Source organism: Nerophis ophidion, linkage group LG24, assembly GCF_033978795.1.
Source record: "Nerophis ophidion isolate RoL-2023_Sa linkage group LG24, RoL_Noph_v1.0, whole genome shotgun sequence".
Lineage (NCBI taxonomy): Eukaryota > Metazoa > Chordata > Actinopteri > Syngnathiformes > Syngnathidae > Nerophis > Nerophis ophidion.
The window spans coordinates 29572256-29592925 of record NC_084634.1 but is presented as its reverse complement, the minus strand read 5'-3'; the positions used below and the strand labels follow the sequence as shown (position 1 = coordinate 29592925).

The following is a 20670-nucleotide window of genomic DNA, read 5'->3' as shown; positions in this document are numbered from 1 at the left end:
CACACTAGGGCCAATTTAGTGTTGCCAATCAACCTATCCCCAGGTGCATGTCTTTGGAAGTGGGAGGAAGCCGGAGTACCCGGAGGGAACCCACGCAGTCACGGGGAGAACATGCAAACTCCACACAGAAAGATCCCGAGCCTGGATTTGAACCCAGGACTGCAGGAACTTCGTATTGTGAGGCAAACGCACTAACCCCTCTGCCACATAATTAAAAAAAAAAAAAAGATTAAAAAAGCAATATGATAAATACATTTATCTTTTTGGTTTTTAGCAGAATCATTTTTTTAAAGGACAACTTAGAAACCATCTCAATAAAACCAGATGAAGCTTTTCCAACCTGTTTTGAAAGAGATTCATTAACTGTTATACCAAATAGTACGTTGCGAGAATCGGTTTTAATGACAGTTGTTCTGATTCGAATCCTCATCCCAGCAATCTGAATCTGATCGAATCTTGAGGTGCACAAGGATTAACACCCCTATTAATTCATGTTAATAAGAAGGACAAATTCCATATTCACAATATGCTCTGGCAGCTCTCAAGCCACCCCTTAAGGCTGCAATGTTTAAGAAATGATCCTATTACATTATTCTTAACCCCGAAGTCTGATGTCTTCACTGTGCGAGCCCATGATTCTCATGTCTTTGTAGGTCAGAGGTCATCCTGAAGCGATACATAGGCTGCCTTCGGGAGATTGAAGTATCCCGAACTCCATATAATCTCCTTAGTAGCTCAGATTATACCGGGGTCACTAAAGGATGTAATGTAGAGGTAAGTCCTTCTTTTCTACAAAGCCATATTACATTACAAAGGCATGCTATGTAGTGTACATGTTTATGGCACTTACTGTAATCAAATTTGACATGTTTTTAAAGTAATAAAAAAAAAATGCTTGAAAAATGAATTGTATGCAACTCCAATGCTGGTGGAGTGATCTAATAATCAAAGTTGCAAAGTTGTCCTTGAGTGAAATTCATAACACTTCTTTGTGTAGTTTTTAAAATATTATCATAAATTAGAGCCGCCTGTGAGTCTTTTTAGATGACAGTGCTGCTAAGTCGTTGTACGGTGGAACCCTGATTGTCTCGAAAAGGGTGCGTGAATAAAAAAGTTTGTATATCGAAGCAAATTTCTTCATGAGAAACAGGGCTTGCTCAGTGGCCTTGTGGTTAGAGTGTCCGCCCTGAGGTCGGTAGGTCGTGAGTTCAAACCCTGGCCGAGTCAGACCAAAGACTATAAAAATGGGACCCACTACCTCCCTGCTTGGTACTCAGCGTCAAGGGTTGGAATTGGGTGTTAAATCACCAAAATGATTCCAGAGCGCGGCCACTGCTGCTGCTCACTGCTCCCCTCATCTCCGAGTGGGTGGAAATGCAGAGGGTAATTTCCTGATGTGGTAATTTCACCAAACCTAGTGTGTATGTGACTATCAGTGGCACTTTATCTTTAACTTTTAACATGAACAATGGGCTCCAGCCTCGACAGAAGTCCATATTTTAGTAGGTTTACACATTTTGAACAACATAATAAACACTATTAAGGGCTGTATATTCATAAAAACATAACAATATGGTGAAATATCAACTTTCTATTTAATAACAAATTAATGTGCGATACCACTGATTTCCTTTCTGATCCGATAGCGTGTGAAATTTAGGCTGGTATAAGTGAAACTGATCCGATACAGATACTTTGTGCAAATATACTTAGTGTCTACTAAAAATGTAAAAGTCGTTTATTTCAAATAACATACAATAAAAAATACAAATATGAATTTGTTATTATTTCTTATATAATATTTAATCATATTTATTATGATGTATTATTAGTAATGTATTTATTATTATTATTATTGTTATCATTTAATATTTTATATTTACTTCAAACTCTGAAGTATATCGAGGTAGTGGTATGAATACAATTTTAGCCAAGCTAAAACAACAGGACAAAATCATAAAAAGTGCACTAGGATGTTTTTTTCAAACCATACCAAAAGAAAATAGGTGACATGATTAAAACACTCAAATAAATTAATAAGAAATACTCTTAGAATAAAAAGAAGTCACAATTCAGTTCCATTACATGTTAATGTGAAAATACTGAACATGTTTTGCTGGTCTTTTTTACACTGTTCCAGGTAATGATACACATTAACTCAAATAACCAAAATATCAAAGTATCGATATTTTGATTTCAGAATCGATATTTGAGCGGAAATATCTGGTATCGACGCTATCAGTATTGATATGCACGTTTTCATAACAAAGTCAAAAACACAACCAGCTGAACTGTCATCCTATGTCAACACCCTTCCGACATGCACACACACACAGTCACTAGCCCTGTGGTGCACTCACCGTTTATAATCACAATACTTTTAGCTTTCACAGCCAGATCACCTAAATGATTAGGAATAAAAAATGTATTCCACTTTACCTTGTTGGTTGGGGGCTAATGGCTGTCGACAACGCTGTGGATACTTCCTGAATTTTTCAAACCACACATTGCATTTTATTTGCTTTGGAATTATATTGAGCTAAACTTGAAAAGTGTTATAAAAAGCTGTGAAACAGTAAGACATTGCCTAACAGCAGCACTGCTCTGCTGACTAAGTACTATATTTTTCGGACCAGAAAGGCGCATTAAGGGGTTCATTACGATTTGTTTTCAAAATTGAAAACACTTCCTTGTGGTTTACATAATATGTAATGTTGGTTCTTTGGTCAAAATGTTGCATAGGTTATGTTTTACAGACCATCTTCAAGTCGCTTTCTGACCGTCGCTTCAGTTGCGCCGTTTTGTGAACGACCCTATTTTCGTGCCTCTGCTTTGACAGTGTCTTTTCCCCGTCATCTATGTTGTAGCAGTGTAGCGTGCAAGGACGGGAGTGGAAGAAGTGTCAAAAGATCGAGCTAACTGTTTTAATGACATTCAGACTTTACCAAAATCAATAACAGAGCAGCATTTCCTCATCCGTGGCTCACAAATGCAACAACAATGCCGGAAGTGTGTCCCGTGAAAAACCATCTGAACAGAACTCTCCAATAACTAAAGTTCCTTTGAGTGAATTATGTATACCCACTACACCGGTAGTTTTTAGCACTTCCATTGCGAGTGTACTGACAGATATAAGTTACAACTTTACACTACTTTATATTAAAAATAGCAACAGTGGAGGATGAATGCCCCATAACAAGGATATAGACAAAAAGAAGAAGCTTATCGACTACGGTGTCTCCACGGACTATCAATCAATCAATCAATGTTTATTCATATAGCCCTAAATCACAAATGTCTCAAAGGACCGTACAAACCACTACGACTACGACATCCTCGGAAGAACCCACATAAGGGCAAGAAAAACTCACTCCCAGTGGGCAAGGAGAACTCACACCCAGTGGGACGCCAGTGACAATGATGACTATGAAAACCTTGAAGAGGACCTCAAATGTGGGCAACCCCGCCCCTCCTGTAGGGGCCCGAAAGCAATGGATGTCGAGCGGGTCTAACATGATGCTGTGAAAGTTCAATCCATAGTGGCTCCAACACAGCCGCGAGAGTTCAGTTCAAAGCGGATCCAAGACAGCAGCGAGAGTCCCGTCCACAGGAAACCACCCCAAGCGGATTCGGATCAGCATCGTAGAGCTGTCCCCAACCGATACACAGGCGAGCGGTCCATCCTGGGTCCCGACAAGTGGTCCATCCTGGGTCTCGACTCTGGACAGCCAGTACTTCATCCATGGTCATCGGAGCGGACCCCCTCCACAAGGGGAGGGGGGGACAGAGGAGAAAAAGAAAATAATCGGCAGATCAACTGGTCTAAAAAGGAGGTTTATTTAAAGGCTAGAGTATACAAATGAGTTTTAAGGTGAGACTTAAATGCTTCTACTTAGGTAGCATCTCGAACTGTTACCGGGAGGGCATTCCAGAGTACTGGAGCCCGAACGGAAAACGCTCTATAGCCCGCAGACTTTTTTTGGGCTTTAGGAATCACTAATAACAATGGTGGATGCGCGCAAATTTTCAGATCTTATGCAGATCCTAAATACACATCAGCAGGTACCAGAAGGTAAGAAAAGTTGGTTTTGCATAATATTGCAAAACAAAACGCCAGATCATGTCCCCTGATGGGTTCCATTTTGCGGTCCTTATACACACGCCTTAATACTCGTATGTTGAATCACTGACTATGGTAGCCGTAATGCTCCGACAATCAATCAAGCAGTGAGACTTCATATCTTACCAGTCATACTAAAACATTTTGACAGATTGTTGAGAGCCATGTGTAATGTTCTATATTCTCAATGGAACATTTAATGTTTTGGTGTTTACTGGTGTCATCTTGCAATCTACACATATCTCTTATGTGTGACTGCCATCTACTGGTCACAGTTATTACACCATGTACCAAATAACATAGCTTTGAGTTCGGTAAGCACAGCCAGAATTACTCTGTACATTAGGCGCACTGTCGGTTTTTGAGGAAATGAAAGTATTTTAAGTGTGCCTTATAGTCCGAAAAATGCAGTACGCATTGAGTAACGGCGTTCGATCATCCCGCCCACAATGGATATGCTGCCAGGCACAAAATGGCCAAGCTGCAACCACACAATGGGTGGATTAAATGTTCTTACACCACAGCCTACTTTTATCCGGCCTGTGGATTGTAAATTGAAAATTTTGTATTATGAGCCTACTTTTATCCGGCCTGTGGATTGTAAATTGAAAATTTTGTATTATGAGAGGTTCGTAAATCAAGGTTCCTCTGTACTTTTTTGCTCCGTCTTCTTATTCTCTGGAAAAGTGTGCATCTAATGTGTTTATAAGCAAGACCATTTGTGGCACGCCACAATTAAATACATTTAGGGGGAAACAAAGCTTTTACTAATATTATGGTAACCAGAGATCAATTACTTGAGTGGTTCAAATAGTAATTGTTGGACCAACCAGGACACCTAGTATAAAATTACATTATTGTGTGTAGTGCTATCATCAAATGTTAATTTTGAAAAAGCTCAGAAATGCAGTAGCTTTGTAGAATTTTCTCTTCTTGCCTTGTAGAACTACAGAAGTGTAATCGTATTCACTTGTAAAGTTTTTTAATACGGAGATGTCCTCCATGCATGTTTTATTATTAAGCTACACAAATACACTCCACTGACTTCACAATGGACTTTTGCAAAGTCATCCAAGGCATTCATCAGGGTTTCTATCCACTAATGGAATTTATGTATACACTCTGGCAGCCTTTGTCCATGTACAAAGGAGTAGAAAAGACCCCGGGGCTAGTGAGTAGTTACTGGGAGCGGTCATTACATTCTCCTCAGGTGTTTGCCAAGGTTGTCCAGTCAGCTTTGTGGTGTTTACAAGAACAAAAATATTCTTCTGATGCGTTTGACATTGCTGTTTTTCTCCTAGAACTTGTACACGGTCAGTTTCTCAAAGCCGGGATACGTGGAGCTTGGTGGGTTGTCGCTGGCGGTCGGCACTGAGATCAGCCTGTCGTTCAGCACCTTGGTCGACACCGGCACCTTGCTGTTAGCGGTGGGCGGGGCTCCGCCAATCAACCAGCAGGTTAGCATTCCACTGTTCTACACTAATTGGTCAGTAAAATATGGATGGAGGACGGCTTGTATTCTAAATGCCTCTTGTAAAAAGGTTAGCATACATGTTGCCATAGCAGCAGTTTTATCAGAACATATCCTAACTAAAAGAGCAAAGAATAAATCTGAAATATTGTCTGTTAAGAAAGAAAATATCCACAAAATAGTATGTCAAATGTGCCTAATTTTCAATTAGTAATAATCAAGTGTACGTACAGTAAGTCTCACAAGTAGGGATGGATACCTACTTGGAGTCCATTCCTAGCTCAATGTTGTTGTCTGATGTGTGTTTGCACTGTATTTTTTGATTACTTATGTGTAGGCTATACAAACCCTGACAACCCACTACTCAAAATTAATTGCCCCTTGAGTGTATAATAAAATTGTTTGACTTGAATAGATATACTTGTTAGTAGTAGTTAATTTAAATATTATTAATAGTTAATTTAGATATTGCTAAAAATTGACAGACTGATCTTTTGTTTTTTTTCTGACACGATATGTTCATAATGTGTTGTTCATATGAAGAAAATGTGTTATCCTCTCTACCACAGGTCCGTATCAAAAAAGGCATCTCTAAGAGGAAGCGCAGACAATCAGGAGAGGTAAGTCGTTAAGGTCAAGGTTTCTTAAGCTGGAGGTAAAAATAATTGTGAAGACAGTACTTTAACAACAAGGCAGAATGAAACAAACATACACAAAACAACATAAACAACAGTACAAACCACAAACAATCAGTATACAAGCACGCTATGGAACAGTAAAATATATCTTCTAATGAATCAATAAAATCAGTGTGATAAAAGTGCATAATATAATAAAATAGAAGCGTGTGCACACTCACGCACACACACGCACACACACACACTCACACACTTTCCTCAAATTAAACGATTTCAGAAGTGCATTGTAATGAGATTTTCCATTTTTAGGCAAATAGTCAATTTTTCTGAAACACAAAATATTCATGGATGCCAACACTCACACATCACCTATTTCGCTAAGTATATGAAACCATTGCATCCTAATGAGATTTCAGTTGGTTGTTGACAGTGCTCATTATATGCAAACACACACTCACAAAACAAGCACAAACGTTTATCTACTGTGCCTGTATGTATTAATATATAGTCCCTGTATATGAATAATTTGAACACATTTTTAAAATTGTTGGGACAGATTCCAGTATTATTGCAAAACAACACTATATCATAATTGTTTTTTTTGTGATAATACGCAATCTAGTGGTACCCCTAAGCACAGCACGAATGTCATTGGGAACATGCACGTATGCCTGTGTTAGCATAATGTGGGCGTGTGTGTTTTAGCTGACGTATGCAGTGTGTGTGCGCGCGTGCGTGTGTGTGTGTGTGTGTGTGTGTGTATGTAAGGACAAAGGGTTACCTCTGGTTTATCCATCATTACTGGTTGTTGGGTTCATAAATCTATTTTTACTAACAATGCTGGAAGGCATGGTGTGTGCGCCTGCAATTTGTGTGTGTATGTGTGGAAAGGTTAAGCGAGGTTAAGAACACCATCAGCTCAACTTGGCCCTGACTAATGGATGTGTAAGAGCGGGACAGAGCGGCGGAACCCAAAACAAAAGACGGAGGGGACTTAGAGGTGAATGTGAGGCTTGAAGGGTCCAATAAGAGGAGAAATCCTGCAAGAGAACAACAGTTGCATAGTGAGGAGACAACAGGAATACTACGAAGTAGGGTAGTGACCAAGATAGAACAACAATGAAGGTGAAACAATTATGGCACTGGAGCTAAAGATCAATTGATTTGCATAATATAACTATTTTATCAACGAGGCCAGCAGTATTCTATTATCTAATTTGCATAATTTATTTTGAAACTGGGAGAAACAAAGTGTTCAAAAAACTAACGAAAAGTAAAAAAAATATGTATAGAACTACAGAGGAACTTTCCTTCGCTGCTTCTTTTATTTTTTTACATCACAAGAAAGAGTCAGTCGCCAGTGAGTGCTTGTCGATGGATATATTTTAGATATGAGTGATAAGAATCTAAAAAAGTGTCCAATAGTACCAGAAAAAGTGGCAATTTGCTATTTTGAACAAGTCAGTGAGGGGTCTGAATGCTCCTCCTTTTGCTACATCTTCTCAGGCAGAATTGGGGCCTCATGTGTTAAGTGCGTGTCCGCTCTTTTTCACGGCAAAGTTGAGATGTATCAAGATTTAACTGAACGGGGAAATGTGCGGTGCCTCACGCCAACTTCATGGCTGGCGAACGCACATTTGTGCATATTTTGGTGACATACAGAGGGTAACTGTTTCAATCAAGAAATGTTAAACAATTACTCCACAGAATGATTGACGTGTAAATCATTGACATATGAACAATCAACAATCCCCGTGTGAGCAATCGCACAAAGAGCATAGTGGTGCAAAAAAACACAATACACAATCGGCATGTTGGCCAGGTTTAATAAATTCCTGCACAAGGGAGCTGAACAGGCCAGAATTAAATCGCAATTTGAAGCAACCGCCGTTTTGCTTAATGTCATCGGAGCTATTGATTGCTCACACTGCTGTAAAAACGCCATCATATGACAAATAATATGTATGTGTCAACAGCATTTTCAGTCGAGCAATGTGTTTATTGAATGATATCATATGTGATACATTAATGCAATGAAGCCACGTTGTAGCAATGTTGCCCATGAGTCTTACATTCTCTAAGTAGCGCACTACAAGCTGGCATTGTGCGTGATTTGTGGCTTCATGGTGAATACATTTATTGATGTAATTGTCCTAATATTAATCTATGAGCATATGTTCCCCACCAGATGTTATATTCCCCCCTTTATTTGTGCAATGCGTTTTAGACGCATTAATTGACAAAAATAACCAAAAATTCACCAAATCCAATCCAATCTAATCCACTTTATTTATATAGCACATTTAAACAACAATAACGTTTCCAAAGTGCTGCACAGCCATGTTAAAAATAATTGTAAAAAAAAATAAATAAAATAAAATGAAAAAAACATATATATATATACATATATATTATGATCCACCAATGACTGAAGGAAAACAAAAAATAAATAAATATAAAACCAATAAAAACAATATAAAAACAAATATGATTAAAAACTATTTTAAAGGGTAAAATCAATTAAAACAGTAAAATAGAAATCAAAGTGTATAAAAAACACAGAGGACAACAGAGAACAGAGGACCACAAAACTCACATAGTGTTAAAAGCCAAAGAATAAAAGTAGGTCTTAAGACGAGACTTAAAACACTCCACTGTGGAAGCAGTTTGAACATGGAGGGGCAGAGTGTTCCAGAGCTTAGGGCCGACCACAGAGAAGGCCCTGTCTCCCCTGGTCTTAAGTCTGGTCTTGGGCACCACGAGCTGGAACTGGCTCTCGGACCTCAGAGCGCGCGCAGGAATGTAAATTTGGATGATGTCCGAGATATATTGAGGTGCCAGTCCATGTAAAGATTTAAAAACAAACAGCAATGTTTTAAAATCAATTCTAAAATGAACAGGGAGCTAGTGAAGAATTGGGGTTATATGCTGGGAAAATACTGATTTTCCCCCAACAAGTAATAAAAAAAAATATTTAATAGAATCAAAATAATAATGAAATAAATAAATAAAGAAGCCACAGACAAATATCAACATAAAACCCCTGACAACTGCATTCCTGGATGGTCCCAGAGAGATACAACAACCAACAATCACAAAAAGGGCTCATCAACCACCCACATTTCAATTGTGTTTCACAATTCTGCGGTATAGCTCGGTTGGTAGAGTGGCCGTGTCAGCAACTTGTGAGTTGCAGGTTCGATTCCTGCCTCCGCCATCCTAGTCACGGCTGTTGTGTCCTTGGGCAAGACACTTTACCCACCTGCTCCCAGTGCCACCCACACTGATTTAAATGTTAAAATTAGATATTGGGTTTCACTATGTAAAAGCGCTTTGAGTCACTAGAGAAAAAGCGCTATATAAATATAATTCACACTTCACTCGAGGTTAATTTGGAGATCGGTCTGTCCTGCATATCCCAGAAAGGCACCCCACAGTTCTTGAAACTTTGCAGAACAACCGTTCAATGTCAGCCTAACCTTTTCCACTTGGCGAAAATAAAGAACATCTTGGGGGAATTTTGCCTATCGTTGACAATCATTATGGAAGACATGATGAGAGATGTTTCTTTTTTTTTTAATGCATTCTAACTCGGAAATAAAGGTAAATAAAAGTCCACTTACAGCAGAGCTAATTGGACATTCTCTATACCGCCCATAAAACCGAATAAATAACCATTCAAAAAGCGGCGACAATACTCCATTTACATGTTGTGACTTGAAAATTAACCAAATATTAGTGTTTAAATTAAAGTTAAAAGTCAAAGTACCACTGACAGTCACACACACACACCAGGTGTGGTGAAAGTACCCTCTGCATTTCATTTGACCCATCCCCTCGTTCCACCCCCTGGGAGGTGAGGGGAGCAGTAAGCAGCGGTGGCCGCGCTCGGAAATCATTTTGGTGATTTAACCCCCAATTCCAAGCCTTGATGCTGCGTGCCAAGCAGGGAGGTCGTGCGTCCCATTTTTATAGTCTTTGATATGACTCGGCCGGGGTTTGAACCCACACACTAGCGCTAATGCAAACAAACTATTTATAGCGGTGCCGTGATCACTTCAGTGTATAGACTGATCAGCTTCTTCTATGATTTTCAAACTTTATTGTATATCATAAACAAGGCCTTCAACCTGGATAGTAAAAAGATGAGGACGTATTGCGACAAGTTGGTACACTTTGACAACCAATTTAGACCTGGAAATGGCGGGAACGACACGAAAAGACGCTTCTTTTCTTCACGAGTATTATGAGTCATTCTTCAACTAAATGAGAATATTTGAACATCCTAGCAGTCGGCATCCTAATTACAGCAGTTTTATAATGTTTGCTGCAGTGAGTAGTAATCAGTGATGTTTTTTTGTTTTTTTTTAAGCGAACATTGTGATGCGTTTTTGAAATTAATGTGCTGTGTATGCTTAAAATGAAAAAAAAACAAAAAAAAAAAAAAACATTTTAAATGTTATTATAAGTGTACCTGTTACCACATTACATATATACTTACCTCATGTATTTAAAACCTTAATGGAGGATGTTTTTGAGGGATTTGCAGGCTGAATAGAACGACTCCCGTAGGCTCAATTGTAAGCGGACTCCTAATCGCATGTATTCAATATTTAGAATGCATTTAAAAAAAAATCCATTCCTGGTCATGTCTTTCATAATGATTCTGACTGATTGACAAATTCCCCCCCAAAAGTGCTGGTACCCTTTAACACAATAAGTCTTCTTGCCAACAAAGTAGTGATAACCCTCTTCACAGCATCATTACGATCAGGGGTTAAAGTGAGTGACTTAGTTTTTTTCTGGCTTAACAATATCTTAATGTCTTTCAAACAAGCCCCTGATTGTCTCTGTATGCTAAGTGTACTAACGTTAAAAACCTGTGCATAAAGTGTAAAATACTAACTTGCACCTTTTCCCCAGCGCACTTACAATAGTGAAATAGTTTACACTTTGACACTCCAGCAAGAAGAACCTCCAACTCATTGTAGAGGAAATGTTCTTTTTTTCTGTCCATCCATCCATCCATCCATTTTCTACCTCTTATTCCCTTTGGGGCCGCGGGGGTCTTGCTCATAATTCTTGGGTTTACGTACTCGAGTGGGAACTCTAATTTAAATATGATTTGTTCAATCATCAATCAATCAATCAATGTTTATTTATATAGCCCCAAATCACAAATGTCTCAAAGGACTGCACAAATCATTACGACTACAACATCCTCGGAAAAACCCACAAAAGGGCAAGGAAAACTCACCCAGTGGGCAGGGAGAATTCACATCCAGTGGGACGCCAGTGACAATGCTGACTATGAGAAACCTTGGAGAGGACCTCAGATGTGGGCAACCCCCCCCCCCCTCTAGGGGACCGAAAGCAATGGATGTCGAGCGGGTCTAACATGATACTGTGAAAGTTCAATCCATAGTGGCTCCAACACAGCCGCGAGAGTTCAGTTCAAAGCGGATCCAAGACAGCAGCGAGAGTCCCGTCCAGAGGAGACCATCTCAAGCGGAGGCGGATCAGCAGCGTAGAGATGTCCCCAACCGATACACAGGCGAGCGGTCCATCCTGGGTCCCGACGAGCGGTCCATCATGGGTCTCGACTCTGGACAGCCAGTACTTCATCCATGGTCATCGGACCGGACCCCCTCCACAAGGGAGGGGGGGACATAGGAGAAAGAAAAAAAGCGGCAGATCAACTGGTCTAAAAAGGAGGTCTATTTAAAGGCTAGAGTATACAGATGAGTTTTAAGGTGAGACTTAAATGCTTCTACTGTTCATTTAAATGGGGGAGTGACAGGAAGTGTCAATTCAAAGTTAATTGGGATGTCCCAAAGAAATGTGCCTGGATTAACGCCTGCACGCACTTCAATACATCTGAATTAGCTTGTGTGTACAGCGTTTTCTGGATTTGAGCATACACCCTTTTTAGGAGGAAATCCACGCAAGACTTATTGATACATTAGGCCCCAGGTGTGGATAATGTTTCTAGAAGCCGAGTTCCGATGCCATCGAGTTGTAACAACAAGCTACCTTCACAGACAGTCCTTTGAGAAATGTGTTTTCATGGAGGGCAGAGGACTTCAGTAAAATGTCAAATAGGTTCAGGTTTAATGATTGAATAATTGAAGAACGAATGGAATATGTGGAGGTTAAATGTTGATCATATTTTTTGCAATGGAAACTTGAAAAATAATTAGATTTGTTGATGATGTTTTCTTTATTCATTTATTTGATTACCAATATTTTGTCAGTTATCCTTATTTTATCAATCAATGTTTATTTATATAGCCCCAAATCACAAATGTCTCAAAGGACTGCACAAATCATTACGACTACAACATCCTCGGAAGAACCCACAAAAGGGCAAGGAAAACTCACACCCAGTGGGCAGGGAGAATTCACATCCAGTGGGACGCCAGTGACAATGCTGACTATGAGAAACCTTGGAGAGGACCTCAGATGTGGGCAACCCCCCCCCCTCTAGGGGACCGAAAGCAATGGATGTCGAGCGGGTCTAACATGATACTGTGAAAGTTCAATCCATAGTGGCTCCAACACAGCCGCGACAGTTCAGTTCAAAGCGGATCTAAGACAGCAGCGAGAGTCCCGTCCACAGGAAACCATCTCAAGCGGAGGCGGATCAGCAGCGTAGAGATGTCCCCAATCGATACAGGCGAGCGGTCCATCCTGGGTCCCGACGAGCGGTCCATCCTGGGTCTCGACTCTGGACAGCCAGTACTTCATCCATGGTCATCGGACCGGACCCCCTCCACAAGGGAGGGGGGGACATAGGAGAAAGAAAAGAAGCGGCAGATCAACTGGTCTAAAAAGGAGGTCTATTTAAAGGCTAGAGTATACAGATGAGTTTTAAGGTGAGACTTAAATGCTTCCATTGAGGTAGCATCTCGAACTGTTACCTGGAGGGCATTCCAGAGTACTGGAGCCCGAACGGAAAAAGCTCTATAGCCCGCAGACTTTTTTTTTATCATTTTAAAGGCAACTCTTGTCATGTTTTAGTTGGATTTATTTAACAATCTTCTTCAATTAGACCAGTGGTTCTTAACCTTGTTGGAGGTACCAAACACCACCAGTTTTTTATGCGACTTCACCGAACCCTTCTTTAGTGAAAAATTAAACTTTTTTTCTTCAAATTCAAGACAAAGTCATGTTTTTTTTTTTACCGGTGCACAAAATGAACATCACCTTGTTCAAAGAACAACACAAACAGTACATGAACTCACAACAAATCACACACCTGCAAATCTGATGGAAAATTAGAGGGAAAATTGTTTGGGGGTATCCATAATACAGTTGGGTGTGTCTTGACCTCAGCGGCGGAGGCTCCACCGAGGCCGACTCACCAAACCCCTAGGGTTCGATCGAACCCAGGTTAAGAACCACTGATTTAGACAAAGGGCCTGATTTACGTGTACAAAAAACATGTGCAAATTTGATATTGCACGTTTAGCCAAGTCCTTTAGTGATAATGATATTTGACAATAATAAAATCAGCTTCATAGTGGCAGAGGGGTTAGTGCGTTTGCCTCACAATACGAAGGTCCTGAGTAGTCTGGGGTTCAACTTCGAGCTCGGGATATTTCTGTGTGGAGTTTGCATATTCTCCCCGTGAATGCGTGGGTTCCCTCCGGGTACTCCGGCTTCCTCCCACTTCCAAAGACATGCACCTGGAGATAGGTTGATTGGCAACACTAAATTGGCCCTAGTGTGTGAATGTGAGTGTGAATGTTGTCTGTCTATCTGTGTTGGCCCTGCGATGAGGTGGCGACTTGTCCAGAGTGTACACCGCCTTCCGCCCGATTGTAGCTCAGATAGGCACCAGCGCCCCCCGCGACCCCAAAGGGAATAAGCGATAGAAAATGAATGAATGGATGGAAAATCAGTTTATTTGCTGTAATGGAAGTGATTATTATTAGCACAGAGGAGCGTAAGGAGACACATACTGCAATTTTCTGCTAGCCACCTCTGACAGCCATTGGGGCCAAAAAAAAGAAAGTATCAGCCAGAGGGGATCCTTTTTTATATTATTGGCATTGCAAGGCATTAATCAGCATTGGCCACACATACTTTGACATGGAAACCGGGTGATATTGATCCGATCGATTGGCGCAACCCTAATTTAGACGTCTCGTCGAAGCATTATTAACCTTGACATTAGCATACGGGAAATAGTCAAGCTTGTTTAAAACTAGCTTTATTCTCCTAATATCCATCCATCCATTTCCTACCGCTTATTCCCTTTTGGCGTCGCGGGGGGTGCCGGCGCCTATCTCAGCTACAATCGGGCAGAAGGCGGGGTACACCCTGGACAAGTCGCCACCTCATCGCAGGGCCAACACAGATAAACAGACAACATTCACACTCACATTCACACACTAGGGCCAATTTAGTGTTGCCAATCAAGCTATCCCCAGGTGCATGTCTTTGGAAGTGGGAGGAAGCCGGAGTACCCGGAGGGAACCCTCGCATTCACGGGGAGAACATGCAAACTCCACACAGAAAGATCCCGAGCCTGGGTTTGAACCCAGGACTGCAGGCGTATATTTTTTTTACAGGAATACTGCCTAAAAAGTTGTAAGGTTACATGAATTATATGAGCTGCTCGGAAGATGTCAAATATGAAAAGGCGGCAGAGTTAGAGTTTGGGTTTCATCATGCGTGTCAGTGTTTGACTTGACGGCGGAGCGTGTTCATGTGTCGTCCGCTCACTGTGTAAATGTGTGCTTGACTTCATGCGTGGTAAAGTGCGCCTCTTTTTTCCTCATCGTGTGACACGCTGGTGTGTGCGCGCACGCCGAGCAGCACAGCGAAAGGCATGCTGTAGCTACACTTCGCTTCAATTTGTCCCCCGACCTCAAATTGAAATTCCATTTTCAAGTGGTAAATTGTCTCCCACTTCGCCCTGTGGCACACAGTGAATTAAAATTCAAATGAGCCTGACCTTGCACCGCTGCTCTTCACCACCTTTTTCTCTTCATCGCTCGCTCTCTTCTTGCTGTTCTGCTCCCTGCCCTCTCATCTCGTCCACCTATTATCCTCTCCTCAGTGTTCCTCTCATCTCTTGTTATCCTTGCCTCCCCGATCTACACTCCTCTTTCGCCTCCCCAATTTCTCTTTATAACCCCCACACTCATATCCACTCTCCCCTTTGCCTCCTCTATCTACCTCTTCTACCTGTTGTGTTGCTTCTTGACCTGCTGACTTTGTCCATGAGTATTCGCAGTCATTCTTCTCCACTTTACTTCTCCACAAATCAGGGTTTGTACGGGTGCTTAAAAACCTTGAAAATGCTTGGATTTTAATGTTGTGTTTTCAAGGTTGGAAAAATGCTTGAATTTTGGGTGAAGTGCTTGTAAATGCTTGGAAATGTTCATCATATTTCTCGGCAGTCTGACTCAACAGGCGAATTATAAAATGGAAAAAAATAAAGTTAAAGTACCAATGATTGTCACACACACACTAGGTGTAGTGAAATTTGTCCTCTGCATTTGACCCATCCTCTTGATCAATCAATCAATCAATGTTTATTTATATAGCCCCAAATCACAAATGTCTCAAAGGACTGCACAAATCATTACGACTACAACATCCTCGGAAGAACCCACAAAAGGGCAAGGAAAACTCACACTCAGTGGGCAGGGAGAATTCACATCCAGTGGGACGCCAGTGACAATGCTGACTATGAGAAACCTTGGAGAGGACCTCAGATGTGGGCAACCCCCCCCCCTCTAGGGGACCGAAAGCAATGGATGTTGAGCGGGTCTAACATGATGCTGTGAAAGTTCAATCCATAGTGGCTCCAATACAGCCGCGAGAGTTCAGTTCAAAGCGGATCCAAGACAGCAGCGAGAGTCCCGTCCACAGGAGACCATCTCAAGCGGAGGCGGGTCAGCAGCGTAGAGATGTCCCCAATCGATACAGGCGAGCGGTCCATCCTGGGTCCCGACGAGCGGTCCATCATGGGTCTCGACTCTGGACAGCCAGTACTTCATCCATGGTTATCGGACCGGACCCCCTCCACAAGGGAGGGGGGGACATAGGAGAAAGGAAAGAAGCGGCAGATCAACTGGTCTAAAAAGGAGGTCTATTTAATCACCCCCTGGGAAGTGAGGGGAGCAGTGGGCAGCAGCGGTGCCGCGCCCGGGAATCATTTTGGTGATTTAACCCCCAATTCCAACCCTTGATGCTGAGTGCCAAGCAGAGAGGCAATGGGTCCCATTTTTTTATAGTCTTTGGTATGACTTGGCCAGGATTTGAACTACCAACCTACCGATCTCAGGGCGGACACTCTAACCACTAGGATAAAATATGTTTCCTTAAAAATGATGATCTGTTGGCTTTGCACGAGCCCTTACATTAGGTTGTTTTCATGCCAGAGCCGTATATACGCCCCCAAGAGGAAAGTGGTGTATCGGTCCACCATTTATGATACCAACAAACATCCATCCATCCGTTTTCTACCACTTGTCCCTTTCGGGAAGTAAACAATAATGTTATTTCTTGTAAGGAATGATGTCTACATGAATTATGATACAAACAAACATAAACAATAATAATTTGTGTTATTTCTTTAAAGGAATGATGTATACATGAATTAGGAAACAAAAAACAATTAATGCTACATGAATTACGATACCAACAAACAAGTAAACAACATTTATTGTTATTTCTTGTAAGGTCTCCCGTCCAAAGGCAAAACCTAGGAACTCACTTCTAGCTGATTTTGAGAAAACAAAGGAAAACCAATCTATCTTGATGCTGTCTTACAAAGATCTACAAAGTCATCAAACGTATAGATGTTTTCTTGAGCTTTCATTTTCTTGTCGATTGAGCCCTGGATTGAATCTGCTCTCATGAACGTGTGCCCTTTCTCCAGATATTTTATCACAATCTCGAGTGGGCCCCATTCTGCGTTTGCACATTGGTCAAGAGCCGTGTACAGCGTCCGGTTTTTATTTTGACCTCCACAGTTATTTGCCCAAAAGAGTATGCAAGGGGAAGAATCCAGAACAATACATTTAATGAAGGTGCTTACAACGTCCTGGGGCAGTCTTCCAAATATCCCCTCGTGCCATAATATCACATAATCAGGTTGACCGTCGGCCCCCATTCGTGCAAATGTCTCATTAAAGACAATAAAGCGACTGACAAAGAAGCTCCAATTGGTCCCTTGAGATACTAGGTTTTTCTGTTGTACCCACGCAGTTATGTGGTAGTTGCTAGGTCCTGCCATGCGCGTAACAGCTTACTTACGGAACAAATTACAATATCGCATACACTAATGTAAAGCATATCACCGAGGAACTCCAAAATTATTATCAGCTCAGTTTTGACCAAAATTGAGTTACTGGGTTTTGCCTTTGGACAGGAGAGGTGTGATGTACACATGAATTATGATGATACAAGCAAACAAGTAAACAACGTTTGCAAACACCTCTGACATTGAATCGTCTACTGAAAGACTGCTTCATTTTAAATGCCCCATTCAGTTAATGGTAACTGCTGATTCAAAGTTAGGCTTAGGTTTTAGCAGATTTTCCATATTTTTCCTACAGACAGCATTTGGTGACCTCAAACAACAAGGCTACGGATTGATTCACACTGTTTTTTGCCTTTTGAAGGGTACTGTAAAAACTGGAAAATTGATCTTGAAAGTCCTTAAGAAGTACTTGAATTTGGCAATGGAAAAGGTGTACGAACTCTGAAAAATGTTTTCCATTTTAATATACAAGTTTAGGCTCGTTAGACAGACAATTGAATCCGGTTTGGTTTTGCAATGTGTTCACACTACAGATCCAGGGCCGATATTTGCCGTTTTTCCTGATCTCCTGACAAGCCCATCCGATCTTTTCTGCAGTTGTGTCCCAGTGTTTAAATGCTAAAGATGAAAAAATTCCTTCAACAAGGATGCACACTCATGGAGACATAATTATTGTACATGTCCATATTCCTTGGCACACACATCAATCAATCAATGTTTACTTATATAGCCCTAAATCACTAGTGTCTCAAAGGGCTGCACATGAGTGCTACTATCGTGTATTCCTTCCATTACCGTAGTTATGTGCGACGAAAATGATTTTATTTCCGATAACAAGTAAAGTTCAGGCTTCTATTGACGATATTGATCCGATACTGATACTTTGTGCAAATATACCTAATGTTCAGTTCAGTCCAGTTTCAGTTTATTTGGAACATGCAGACGATACAATGTCATGCATTGCAACATTCCAGTTGTTTCATTACAAGATGTCCGACAAACCAGAGCTTATATAATCCTACCCTTTTTTTATACCTTTGCGATTTTATCCAATTTCCTTGTTCTCTGTAACAGAACAGTGAACAAATAAATAATACATAAATAATATACCATAGTAAGCAAACAAATATTAAATACATAAATAATCTTTGTCTCAATAAAAAAAAACAAAAAATAAAAAATGGGTTCAAAAGATGTTAAAGTTAAAGTACCAATGATTGTCACACACACACTACACACACTAGGTGTGGCGAAATTATTCTCTGCATTTGACCCATCACCCTTGATCACCCCCTGAGAGGTGAGGGGAGTAGTGGGCAGCAGCGGTCGCCCAGGAATAATTTTTGGTGATTTTACCCCCAATTCCAACCCTTGATGCTGAGTGTCAGTTCATCATAATTCTTGTTCTGTGTACTTTGTGAACACTTGTAGTTTGAACAGTCTCTTAAACTGAATCATATTGATGCTTTGTTTGATTTCTTTGGTTAATCCATTCCATGATTTAATTCCACAAATTGATAACTAAAGGTTTTAAGTGTTGTACGAGCATATAACTGTTTTAAATTAGATTTTCCTCTAAGGTTATATTTCTCCTCTTTTGTTGAGAAGAATTGTTGTACATTCTTGGTTAGCAGGTTGTAGTTTGCTTTATACATAGTTTTAGCTGTTTTCAAATGCACCAAATCGATTAATTTCAATAATAGTGATTTAATAATTAAAGGGTTTGTAAGTTCTCTATATCCAACACTATGTATTATTCTTATTAATCTTTGAATGAAGCGCACATTTGTAGTTGTTTCCCCATATTTCTTTGTATCTGTTAAAATTGCAAAAAGTTGTGTATTTCAAATAACATCTGTTAGCATAAAGAATACAATACAGTTATTTATTTTTAACTTCAAATTTTATTGATGCAATGGTGTCAATAACAGGATAGCCAAGCTAATAATAATAAAAGAATAAAAAGGGACAGAATCACAAATTTCAGGCAAGCCTGATCTAAAATATTAGAAGCTCTCAAAATATGAATGAATGAATGTTTATTTATTTACAGTACATAGCCCTAAATCACAAGTGTCTCAAAGGGCTGCACAAGCCACAACGACATCCTCGGTTCAGATCCCACATAAGGGCAAGGAAAAACTCACAACCCAGTGGGATGTCATGTGAATGACTATAAAAAAACCTTGGAGAGGACCGCAGATTATGGGAATCCCCCACCCCTCCTAGGGGAGACCGGATGCAATGAAATAAATATATATTTAAAAAAAAATTGATTAAAGAATAAAATAATACTAACGTTTTAAAAAATTACAACAAACATGATAAACACTTAAATGTGTAACTGAACATTGATATTTTTGTACAGGCAGAATTTCTGACACACAAGGTTATGCAGTTACACAATTGTATCATTATTATTATTTTCTGTTCTTCCAGGGTAGAAAACAGGAATAAAAATGTAAATGTGGGAGAGTGGCCGTGCGCAACCCGAGGGTCCCTGGTTCAAATCCCACCTAGTACCAACCTCGTCATGTCCGTTGTGTCCTGAGCAAGACACTTCACCCTTGCTCCTGATGGGTGCTGGTTAGCGCCTTGCATGGCAGCTCCCTCCATCAGTGTGTGAATGTGTGTGTGAATGGGTAAATGTGGAAGTAGTGTCAAAGCGCTTTGAGTACCTTGAAGGTAGAAAAGCGCTATACAAGTACAACCCATTTATTTATTTATTTAAAGAAAAAAGTGCAAAAAAATCTGTAGTTTATGAGAAATAGCTCAAATTTTTCGAACTAATATTATTGTGTTAGTCGCTTACAATGCAAAGCTGACGCAATATTTGTTTTTAGCATTTTGTTTTAAATAAAAAATAATCAATATGGCCCCCGCATACTCAGACATTTCAGTATGCGGCCCTTGATAGAAAAAGTTTGGACCCCATTAACTAATGTATCGATATTTGTATTTGAGAGTCTATATTAGAGCGAAAAAGATCCGGTATCGATATTTCCGTATCAAGCCGCACATCCCTACTATACACAGTGTAAAGCCCTTTCTAAGATACAAAGTCTCCCACCATTGCAGAAAAAATTTTTACTTTCTTCCAAATATCATTATCACTACAGGAAAAGGAATGGCTGAACATGCTAGGGGTGAGAATCTTTGG

At 40.4% G+C, this 20670-nt stretch overlaps 1 protein-coding gene across 6 annotated transcripts in view; it reads left to right on the top strand.

Moving 5' to 3' along the window:
* The window catches only part of lama2 (laminin, alpha 2), a 522186-nt gene that overhangs the window by 455113 nt on the left and 46403 nt on the right, over positions 1-20670 (top strand). For all 6 annotated transcript variants that reach the window (XM_061886159.1, XM_061886158.1, XM_061886155.1 and 3 more), the window contains 3 exons: positions 654-774; positions 5422-5577; positions 6161-6211. In XM_061886159.1, the coding sequence (XP_061742143.1) occupies positions 654-774; positions 5422-5577; positions 6161-6211 (328 nt within the window). The remainder of the gene's footprint in view (positions 1-653; positions 775-5421; positions 5578-6160; positions 6212-20670) is intronic.